Source organism: Triticum dicoccoides, chromosome 1B (genome assembly GCF_002162155.2).
Source record: "Triticum dicoccoides isolate Atlit2015 ecotype Zavitan chromosome 1B, WEW_v2.0, whole genome shotgun sequence".
Classification (NCBI taxonomy): domain Eukaryota; kingdom Viridiplantae; phylum Streptophyta; class Magnoliopsida; order Poales; family Poaceae; genus Triticum; species Triticum dicoccoides.
In genome coordinates this window covers 564,712,570-564,723,450 of record NC_041381.1, presented here as the reverse complement: position 1 = coordinate 564,723,450, position 10,881 = coordinate 564,712,570, and the positions used below count along the sequence as shown (strand labels likewise).

Here is a 10,881-nt window from a genome sequence, read left to right as displayed (position 1 = left end):
CCCACTACGTTTCCTTTTTTTTTTTTTGAGGGATTCCCACCACGTTTCCGGAGGTGCAGAAACGCTATGTGGGCCGGCCGCCGGCCCACCGCACGTTTTGGGGCCTTCCCTTTCGCGGTGCCCACTCTGTGTCTCTGTCTGCCTTCGCGTGCTCCTCGCCGCCGTTCGGCGCACGGACGCCATCGGCCATTGGGCATGCCGCTGAGACCTCCAGCGGCGCGCACTCCGACTCCACCTCCACCAGCGGTGGAACCAGTTTGGCTCACCTGACACTTCCCATAAAAAAAGACAGCCGGGCGTGTGCCGAGGAGCGAGAGGAGCCTCTGTCTCTTCAAGCTTAGGCCCTTCCCAGTGCTCCACCGTGGACAGGTGCTAAGCATGCCACATAAGCAAAAAAGTGACATGGCACAACATTTAAGAAGGGAAGAGAGTAATTTGCTGACCCCAGGAAGAACCAATGCCAAGCGCGAGAACCTAGGCAAACCACTTAAATGAAACAATTTGACCAATGCATGAAAGACTTTAGGTGCTAACTCATTAAATAAAGTGTGCTTAGCAACAACAAGTTAAACACCTATACATTGGGGACTTGAATTGCTAAGGTATTTAATTCATTTAGCACCTCATGTAAGCACCTTTGCATTGGGAGAGGTCTTAGTTTCAACCCGAACCCCGTTTCAATCTGATGCCATACACCGTCTCGCTGTTCATTCTTTACTGATTTGGCGACCGCCGTTTCCTAGGTTTACCGGCGATGCCGAACAGGGGAAGAAAAGCGCCTCCCCATGCCGCGCGCGGTTCCGATCTGCTGGTAAATCAAATCGCTGTTTTTCCCCGTGCTATAAATCTCACGTTTGGACCAAGATTTATTACGAGCGGTCTCTTCTTGTATCCAAATTCTGCCCAGTTCGTCAGATGCCTGGATCCAAATGCCCTGTTGGGTTCGAGATCTGATGGGCTTCCTCCCAGATCACAATCCGCAAAATCAGTTAGCTACTTTGGAGTATGTGGTTGAAAATCATCCTGCTTGTTAGTTGCAAGCATACTGACCGCTGAAATCCGCGCTAACATGGTCTTGAATTTAACCTGAAATTTATATCTTAGGAAGAATGTACATGAGCATTGACCAATGCAAGAGACCAAGAGTGCTGCTTGCTGGCTTATAGTCCAAGTATTTTTTATGCCTGTTATTTCAACATTGAACATTGATTAGCAACTATAACAATTGATCGCCCATATTATTATTATTCTTTTCTCAGTATATTGAATTACATGTTTTTCCGGACAAGGATATTGAATCTGCTTACACGGTCTATCTTTCAAAAACTTTGGTGTTCTTGATATGCCCTTCCGTTTCATCCTTAGATTTTTAGTGCGGTATTTGTTGAATCTAGTGTTGCCGTTGCTGTTGATATTTCTAGTAGAACTGCCACATTTGCTCATTATGTGGATTTTTTAGATGATCATGTGAGGATACTCAATTACCCATTTGACAGGTGCATGCTGCTGCAAAAGGTCTATCTAAAGCACGACGGTTCTTTCCTCCGCCTCCGGTCTTTCCTACCATATGGTACCTAACTCTATGCGTGTAGTTTCATTTCGAATTATAGATTATGCTACTGTTCAAATGCTGAATCTAGTACTCGTTCATTTGCCTACTTCACTTCATAGTCCATAATTTTTCTCTCATCATCTTTTTAATGTTTTCCTTGTCTTCCTTCAATCTTAAGGAATCTGCAAAAGGATTTGTAAATCTCCTGCAAGCTGACTCACACAAAGATACCTGACGGCTATTTGAGCTTCGAAGTGCCCCCTTCTATAGCGGTATTCTAATCTGTTGTAGCACATGGTACAAACTGAGGCAGCATAATTCAAATTATTTGTAATTTTCACATATATTTATATATTTATCTTTACCCTCTAATTTTTTCTGTTCCAAACTTCTACGCAGAAATGTGTCCCCCCTCCCCCTCCCACCCAAAAAAAAACATTTTGTCAGTTGGCATTAATGAATGCTGCCTTGACAAGGTGCTAGATTTTAATCACTGAAAACAGCATTCTCATTCAGTGATCAGACCTGTTATGTGGCAGCTACTCCGGTGAAGTTTCCAGAGACCATCTTCAGTGCAGATATAACTAAGTATATATACAAAATGTTGGAATTGGTCGGTCCAGGGCCCAATTGGCGCCACAGTTTAAACAGCAGCATACACGGAAGTGCAGACATGCATGATTGCAAGAAGGAAATTGTGCACATGTCAATCAGCTGCAGAAACCATCTTGAAGTACCTTTCCAGCATCATGTCCTTGGACAGGTCGGTGAAATAGCCCTTGTCAACCTCAAGCCCTTGCTCTCCTGCAATCTGCTCCACCAGCCACTGAACCTGATCGGCACCAACATGGTCTGGATCCAGCAAGCACGCGATCTCCGTGCAATTGTCGCCATGGAAGAGAGCAAGCGCCTGCACCGTCGGGAACCCTCCGCTCCGTCCCGTGACCCTCCGGGTGATCCTTCTCACGGTCGGGACATCCTTGCAGAATATCGGCACATTGTAGCTCTCGACGAAAGGTTTTGCTCCGACCATGGTGGCACCTCTTTTACTAGAAACATGAGCTGGGCCCACATCTGGCTTCACTGGTAGAGTATCAGGGAGCACCTGGCCTGCCCATTGGACACCCTTGTGATTTGGCCGGTAGTAGCCAAGCTCACGCCGTATTGCACTGACGCTCTTGCTGGTGGGGTGTGCTGCCGCGTAGAGGAACACCGGAACTGCATACAGAACAGGGAGGAAGAGGATCAGAATATTTATACAGTGTATCATCTCATTTGTTACTGACAGAAGAAAATCTTGCTGAAGAACACTACCTTGCAAGCCATTGCCAATGTCAGAGGCGACCAACTTAGCCAGCTGAGCAGCATCCTCCATTGTGGCCTCTTGGCTCAAGGGGTGGAACGACATGTCATCGACGACGCCAATCCTTGGATGAGTTCCACTGTGTACTTCGAGATTTATGGCTGAAAATGCAGCCTCGATCATCGCCAGCAACACCTTCCTGATTGGGCTAAATACAGCTTCACCGGTTGAGCTTTCGCTGGTGATGTAGGAGGCGAGCGTATAGCGGACACGGTTGTAGTACTCGTCCTCGAACTTGCTGAGCAAAACCACCTCAGGGTCTTTCTGGCCTATGCGGCTGATGGCATCGACAACAGCCGCATTTTGGCTTTCAGAGATGTAGAGCTTGCAGCAGATAACCTTTGGGTGCATCGTGCTGAGCTTTGCCTTTGGAGCAGGTGAACAGGACAGGGATTCAGGTGAGGATAAATTGAAATTTCTTGTTCTTTTTTACTTTGAAATAGTGCCGGATGGCTTAATTCCTACTCCCTCTGTCCCATAATAAAAGAGTGTTTTTGACACTACACTAGTCTAAAAAACGCTCTTATATTATGGGACGGAGGGAGTAGTATCTAGAACATGTATCTGATTGCGCAATCGATCCAGAGACAGCAGAAATCAGCTAGTTTTAGCATCTGTATGAGAATCTCAGCAGATTTTCTTTCATGTGACCACAAGAAACAGGAATTAGAAAGTTCATATATGGCTGAATAACTCGAGTTTTTTGCACTCTGTCTGTTCTAGCTTCTATCTAAACTAAAAATCTTGGTTCAAATCTTGAGGAACTGGAGGGGGGTCTGGGTACCAGAACATACCTGGTCGGTGCGCTTGCCCTCCATGTCTTCAGCTCTATCTCAATCTCTCTCTCTCAATCTCTCTCGCCGGTGGGGAATGGAGTGGAGTGGTAGACAGGTAGAGCAATGCCTTCTTATGAATCAAAAAGTTGCTTGCAAGAAACCTTTTTATCCTTGTCTTGTTCGTCTCTGAGTAAGCCCCAACCATGAGAGCAAGGACGGAGCATGTGCTCTTCGATCAGCTTTATGACTCAGCAGCCCCCTACATATACTTGCATAGTTATCTTTGGTTCCACCACAGCAGCATGCCACCGGTCTCTGAAAAAACATTTTTTTAGGCACACGACAACCTTGTCACCGTTGAATCTCTTGATTCATCACTCACAAACCTTGTCTCTCTCTCTACTTCATTACTTTTGGTTTTGGATAATGAAATCTTGTCTGGTAACCACATCTAGTTGGCCAGTGCAATGTCATTGTCCACGTTGTTCGTCGAAAACCGTCACCAGAAGGGACTGGAATCAATGGCATGATAGCTCTCTGCATCTTGAAATGGTCATATATTTTGCCAAATAACTGAACCTTGTTGGACCTGAGTGTGTGTGGTGTGCTCATGGCCGTCCTGCACTATCCCTCTTAAGATAAGGAGATCGGGCCTCCTACAGTCGAATAGCTGCAATGATATCAGACTTTTGCACGGAGGTTTCTTCGCAACGCACTAGCTACAGGTAAAAGGGCAGGTAAGTATTCTAAGTATATCAGTGAAAGTTGTTCTACCTGTGGAAATCTTGAAGATGAAATGCATCTCTTCTTTTTATGTCCTTTTGCTAAAGCAGCTTGGTATAGTTTTCCATGGCTCATCAAAACTGAATTATTAGCCCATCACAATCACCCAGTTCCAAATATGATCAAAGCTTTGATTACTTACAATCACCTGCAAATAAATATAACATCACTTTATACTTTTCTATGGTGCATTTGGAAATTTCGGAACGACGCACGTCTCAGGCTAGCAGCGCAACTAGCTGGCCAAATTTGAAGGAGAATAAGGCTGTGGACGCATCTGGGCAAACAGGAGCTGTTCTTACTCACAGTGTGCTGCCATCTCCAGGAAAAACAATCATGGATCAGACCAACATTACAGGTCCCATAGTATTTTTAGATGCTTCCTGGACTCCAGGACCTGAAGGGGGACCGGCAATTGCAGGAATAGGAGTTTTTATCCAGTTTGCAGGCGATAGAAGCACTGAGCTGCTCTCAGCTGTGCATATCAGCCACTTGGGCACCACTGGCGTCGGCCATCCACGCTGAAGCATTCAGCATGATGCTTGCTTCCCAGATTGCGCAGCTACTCCATCTTCAACGTGCCACTTCCTAACAGACTGTGCGACATTGGCCCTGTCTGGATACTCTAACACAGTTAGAGTTAGAGTTATTTTCTAACTCACTCTAACCCAAATAAGCATCTCTCCATCGGGATAGTTGGGTTAGATGGAACTAACCCACTCTAACCCTCCCTGTTTGGATACTTTTGGGTTATTTGAGCCCCCAACTAACCCAAACTAACTCTAACCCCATGATCCAAACAGGGCCTGGCGTCAGCTGTAGTTTCTCAAGACCTCATCTCAGATCCAGGTCATTGGTTCCTCGGCGTTTGATACCACAAGGGTCTACCACATTAACAGAGGCTATAATTTTCGTGCTCATCATCATGCCAAAATTCAGAATACACCTTACAGGTTCAGATTCTTAGGAGTAGGCAATGAAGCCTGCCTCAGTGCAGTTGTAGCTGCTCTTTCTACTGTGCTTAACTGCACAATTGTACATGTGCGCTGTTGCTAAATAAATGAAATTTCTCTGTTCAAAAAGGAAGAAGATATATATGGTCGAATTGCTCCTTTGCAGGTTGCATTCTGTGTATCAATTTCGTAACCGATCCAAGATATTTCATCCGGAGGGCTCTGCATGCTCTGACGTCTTGAGAAGAGCAATCGGTGACTCTGATCAGCGGCGTACGTCGTCCTGATCATGAGGGGCCAAAGTGAGATGGGTCGCTGATGGGGAACGGGACAAACATCTGACCTGTATCGATGGGTACACTGCTCTCTGGATAGGACTGTGCGGCCGTAAGCGGCGGTCACGTGGATCTTAGAAAAGCATTTGTGATCTGAAATGAGCCGTCGTTTTCCACGTCGATATGCTCATGTGGGCATCTGCTCTGCGGCTGGTTTTTCTTTTCCGTTACCTAGAGCTCGTTCGTGATGATTTTTTTTTGAACACATAATATTTTATTGATCTAGCAACAACGTACATGTACAAATGTGCATTGCAACACTGGAGATTGCACCATTACATGAGCGTTGAGGCATGTATCATTGCCTGAAGCTAAGCACCTGAAGCTAAATGTTCTACTCTTAAGCTTTAGTGCAAGTTTTGCCTGATGATGAGCTCGAAAATTGTAGTTCCTGGGAATATGATAGATCCTTGATGAGTTAAAGGCTGAAGAAGCTGCTATGTAAGCTAGCTGTCGCCTGATGGTCCAGTGTCCTGGTGCAAGAATCGGGCTTTGAGCTGCCACAGCCTTTGCCAACGTAGCACTGTCCGTCAAGAAGGTGGCTTGCTGAAGCTGAAGGATTCCTGCAATTTGAGTTGCAAGCATCAAACTGAAAGCTTCAGCCAAAATGACTGAAGTCACTGGTGGGGAGACAACCGAGATACAAAGCTGAGAGCATCTTCCTTCGTTCCCCATCCGAATGAATATACCTAGTCCTGCAGGTGTCGGCTGGCCATCAGAACCTATAGTCCAAGAAGCATCTGAAAAGATAACAGGCCCTGAAAAGCTGGTGATATTTGTGATGGTGCTTCCAGGAGATGGAGTCATCTGCTGGGGAACATGATCCTGCAGTCATAAACCATGTTTTGCATCCACATGAGGATCGTTCAAATCACCTTCACTGCAAACCTGGAAAGAGGCTTCAAACTCAAGTTTAGCTCCCTGTATAATTGCCATTGCCACTGCGTAAACCTGGGAAGGGTTGCAAGCTTTCCTACAGAAAACAAAGTCATTTCGAGCTTTCCAAATACACCACAGAAAAGTGTATAGTGATTCAACACTCATGTGAGGATGATGAGAATCAAGCAGGCCCTGTATCATGTGAGGAATTGAAGTATTGTTTTGGGCAAAAATTTCAGTTTTAAGAAACCAAGGAAAGCTATACCAGGCTGCCTTTGAAAAAGGGCAAAGAAAGAAGAGATGCATTTCATCCTCAAGCTTACCACACCTAGAACATGTTTCACTAATACGCTTACAGTACTTGCCTGCTCTATTACCTGTGGGGAGTGCATTTCGAAGAAGTCTCCAAGCGAAAGTTTTAACACGTGGCGCCATTTGTTTCTCATTCCACACCTGATTGAGCAAAGCTGCAATATGTGGAGGAACTATCTTCGGTCTCTCTCTTGGTGGAAGTTGGAGGTTATTGAAACAATGTTTGTATGCACTCTTTGGAGAGAATAGACCTGTAGGGGGTTAGCTTCCATACTAGAATGTCCTGACCAGTAGCATCAGTTATGGGAGTTTGAAGTATAGAGTTAGCTACTTCAGGAGAAAATAGAGAATTGATCAAGTTTATGTTCCAAGCTTTTCGCCCAGGAAGCCAAAGATCTTTTATTTGAGCAGGATAACTAAAGGCCTGTTGCTGAATGATTAGATTGTCATAAATGGCTTCCCAACCCTGAACCCAAGGAGTGCTCCATAGCGAACTATTTCCATCTACCACCTGATAAGCAGTGGCTGAAATGAGAAGTGGTCTTACCTTCAATATTGATGTCTAGAAAGCAGATTTTGGTATGTTGTGTTTTGCCCGCCATATAGATGTGTCATGATGGTATTTAGCCTTGAGGATCTGAGCTAGTTGGGTGTGTGGTTCCTTTGCAAGCCTCCAAGCCGCAGAGAGTATGAGTCCTTGATTGATTGCCTGCAGATTTTGTATGCCTAGACCACCTGCTTTTTTATCCATGCATATGTCAGCCCATGCTCTAAGACAAAGGCTTTTAGTAGTTTGGTCTTCTTGAACACATGTCCACCAGAAATTCCTAATGATAGTTGTTAGCTTACTTAGGAATTTTTTTGAGAAGAGAATATTTGACATGTAGTAGACAAGAGTTGAGGCGAAAACTGATTTAATGAGGGTAAGTCTCGCTGCATGGGATAACCGATTAGCTTTGTAGCTGGAGAGTTTTGACTTGAATTTATCATAAATAAAACCATAAGCCGTTGATCTGTCTTTAGATGGCAAAAGAAGAGGGTGTCCTAGATGTACAAAGGAATTGTCAATATTTGGGGCTGGAAAGATTCTTTTAATATTCTCTCTATGCGGCAAAGGAACATTCTTACTAAAAAGGATACCAGACTTACTCCAATTAGGAATCTGACCTGTGTTTTCACATAATTGACGTAAAACATTAGAGATAGTTTGAGCTTCACACATGTTAGCTTTCCCGCAAACGATAAGGTCATCTGCAAACATGAGAGAGTGAATAGGGGGGCAATTTGGTCCAAGTAAAATGCCCGTGAGATGATTGGCTTGCAAAGCTTCCTGTAGCCGTAAAGATAGTTCATTCAATGCAAGGACAAAAAGATATGGCGACAAAGGACAACCCTGTCTGATGCCTCTGGAGCCATTAAATTTAGCATATGATTGGCCGTTAATGATGACAGAGAACATTGGTGAAGAGATGCAAGCATGAATTAGTTTTATGAAATGACCATTAAGCCCCTTGCGTGCGAGAGCTGAAATAATGCAATGCCATTCTATTCTATGAAAAGCCTTAGCTAAATCAATTTTTAACATAAAATCATGGCTTTTGTAAGAGGTAAGCGAGAAGGAATGGGCTATCTCTTGAGCTACAACAATGTTGTTACTAATGGTCTACCTCCAATAAAAGCTTGTTGAGAGGGATGAATGTAATCAGGTAGATGCATTTTCAGTCTATTAGCTAAAGATTTTGCAATAATCTTATAGATTACATTGCATAAACTTATGGGTCTAAAATCAGAAGGTATGTGACAAGCTAGTTTCTTCGGAATGAGAGCAATTTGGGTATCATTGAGATGTGGTGGAAGGATACCTGAGGTGTAGAAGCTCGTCACCACTTTTGTGACATCATCACCAATCCAAGGCCACGCTGAAACATAGAAGGCAACATTAAATCCATCTGGACCTGGAGATGCATTCCTATGGCCTTTAATATTTCCAAAATTTCTTGCTTATCCGGCACTGAGTTGGTGAAATCATCTGCTTGATTCTGTACATTCATATTTGGGATATATCTAACAGTGTTAGAAGATGAGGAGGTAAAGATGGATCTAAAGTAATTGACAAATTCATTAGCAATATCATTCGGATCAAACAATTCATTTCCGTGGGCATCATGAATGGATACAATTATGTTTCTGCGCTTACGTTTCTGAACTGCATTGTGGAAGAAAGCGGTATTCCTATCACCGAAAATAGCCCAATTTTTTTTGCACGTTGTTGATAATACTCAGTGAGTTTTGTAAGATTTACCTCATACTGGCCTACCAGTTTTGCTTCCAGATCGTGATCATGTTGCTGCAGTGGTTGCATTTGTATTTGGTTGACCTGACTTTGCAAGCAATCTAGTTGTTGTTGGATCGGTTTCTTCTTCTTGCACCATTTTTTTAAAGTACCTGCAAGGTTAGTTGATCTGGCATAGAAGGATTTGTTCGCACTAGTTTCCCATGCATTTTTAGCTACAGTTTGGAAGTCATCTTCAAAAGTCCACCAATTCTCAAATTTAAAAGTAAGTCTAGGTTTGTGAAAATTAGATTGAGTGGAAACAAGGATAGGAGCATGATCGCTAAGCATGATAGGCGAATTGAAGACATTTGTATTGGGAAAAAGCGCACACCATTCAGCATTGGCCAGACATCGATCGAGCCTTTCGAATATGGGAGTGGAAGAAAATCTTTTGTTCATCCATGAAAGTGCTAGTTATCGACTAGAGGGGGGGGGATAGGCGATTTTTATGAAAGTCTTCAAAACATGAGAGTTTCAAAGACAAACACGAAAACTAGACCTATAAACATGCAGCGGAAGATGAACTACAATAGACACACCATAGTCAAACAAGTATGAAACTAAAGCATGATGACAGATAGCAGCTAGGTAGTAGGATCATGATGGAAGATAGTATGAAGCCAATGTTGGAAATATGCCCTAGAGGCAATAATAAATTAGTTATTATTATTATATTTCCCTGTTCATGATAATCGTTTATTATCCATGCTATAATTGTATTGATAGGAAACTCAGATACATGTGTGGGTACATAGACAACACCATGTCCCTAGTAAGCCTCTAGTTGACTAGCTCATTGATCAATAGATGGTTACGGTTTCCTGACCATGGACATTGGATGTCGTTGATAACGGGATCACATCATTAGGAGAATTATGTGATGGACAAGACCCAATCCTAAGCCTAGAACAAAGATCGTGTAGTTCGTATGCTAAAGCTTTTCTAATGTCAAGTATCATTTCCTTAGACCATGAGATTGTGCAACTCCCAGATACCGTAGGAATGCTTTGGGTGTACCAAACGTCACAACGTAACTGGGTGGCTATAAAGGTGCACTACGGGTATCTCTGAAAGTGTCTGTTGGGTTGGCACGAATCGAGACTGGGATTTGTCACTCCGTGTGACGGAGAGGTATCTCTGGGCCCACTCGGTAGGTCATCATCATAATGTGCACAATGTGACCAAGGGGTTGATCACGGGATGATGTGTTACGGAACGAGTAAAGAGACTGTTGGGGAACGTTGCAGAAAATAAATTTTTTCCTACAGTTTCACCAAGATCAATCTATGAGTTCATCTAGCAACGAGAGAGAGGAGTGCATATACATACCCTTGTAGATCGAGCGGAAGCGTTCAAGAGAACGGGGTCGAGGGAGTCGTACTCGTTGTGATCCAAATCACCGGAGATCCTAGCGCCGAACGGACGGCACCTCCGCGTTCAACACACGTATGGTCAGTGAGACGTCTCCTCCTTCTTGATCCAGCAAGGGGGGAGGAGAGGTTGATGAAGATCCAGCAGCACGACGGCGTGGTTGTGGATGCAGCAGGGTTCCCGGCAGGGCTTCACCAAGCGTCTGCGAGAGGGAGAGGTGTA

The 10,881-nt window shown here is 44.1% G+C and overlaps 1 protein-coding gene and 1 long non-coding RNA gene across 2 annotated transcripts; one reads left to right on the top strand and one right to left on the bottom strand.

Moving 5' to 3' along the window:
• The first annotated feature begins 651 nt into the window (after positions 1 to 651).
• Positions 652 to 1,931, top strand: LOC119348792. Its single transcript, XR_005169114.1, has 3 exons — positions 652 to 811; positions 1,497 to 1,570; positions 1,731 to 1,931. It is a non-coding gene; the product is annotated as an uncharacterized LOC119348792 (long non-coding RNA).
• A 194-nt stretch (positions 1,932 to 2,125) lies between these two features.
• On the bottom strand, positions 2,126 to 3,941 carry LOC119348791. The gene is made up of 3 exons (XM_037616779.1): positions 3,710 to 3,941; positions 2,867 to 3,281; positions 2,126 to 2,770 (listed from the first exon to the last, which is right to left on the bottom strand). Exons 1-3 carry the CDS (start codon positions 3,731 to 3,733, stop codon positions 2,259 to 2,261), a joined length of 951 nt encoding a protein of 316 aa, XP_037472676.1. The 5' UTR covers positions 3,734 to 3,941; the 3' UTR covers positions 2,126 to 2,258.
• Between the last annotated feature and the right edge of the window lie 6,940 nt (positions 3,942 to 10,881).

Bases quoted from the DNA above. Each gene is read 5' to 3' on its own strand.
- LOC119348791 (XM_037616779.1), bottom strand. From the start codon at position 3,733: ATGGAGGGCAAGCGCACCGACCAG. The intron at 3,282-3,709 runs GTATGTTCTGGT...CCTGCTCCAAAG, and splicing joins AGGGCAAGCGCACCGACCAG to GCAAAGCTCAGCACGATGCA. The intron at 2,771-2,866 runs GTAGTGTTCTTC...TTCTGTATGCAG, and splicing joins CATTGGCAATGGCTTGCAAG to TTCCGGTGTTCCTCTACGCG.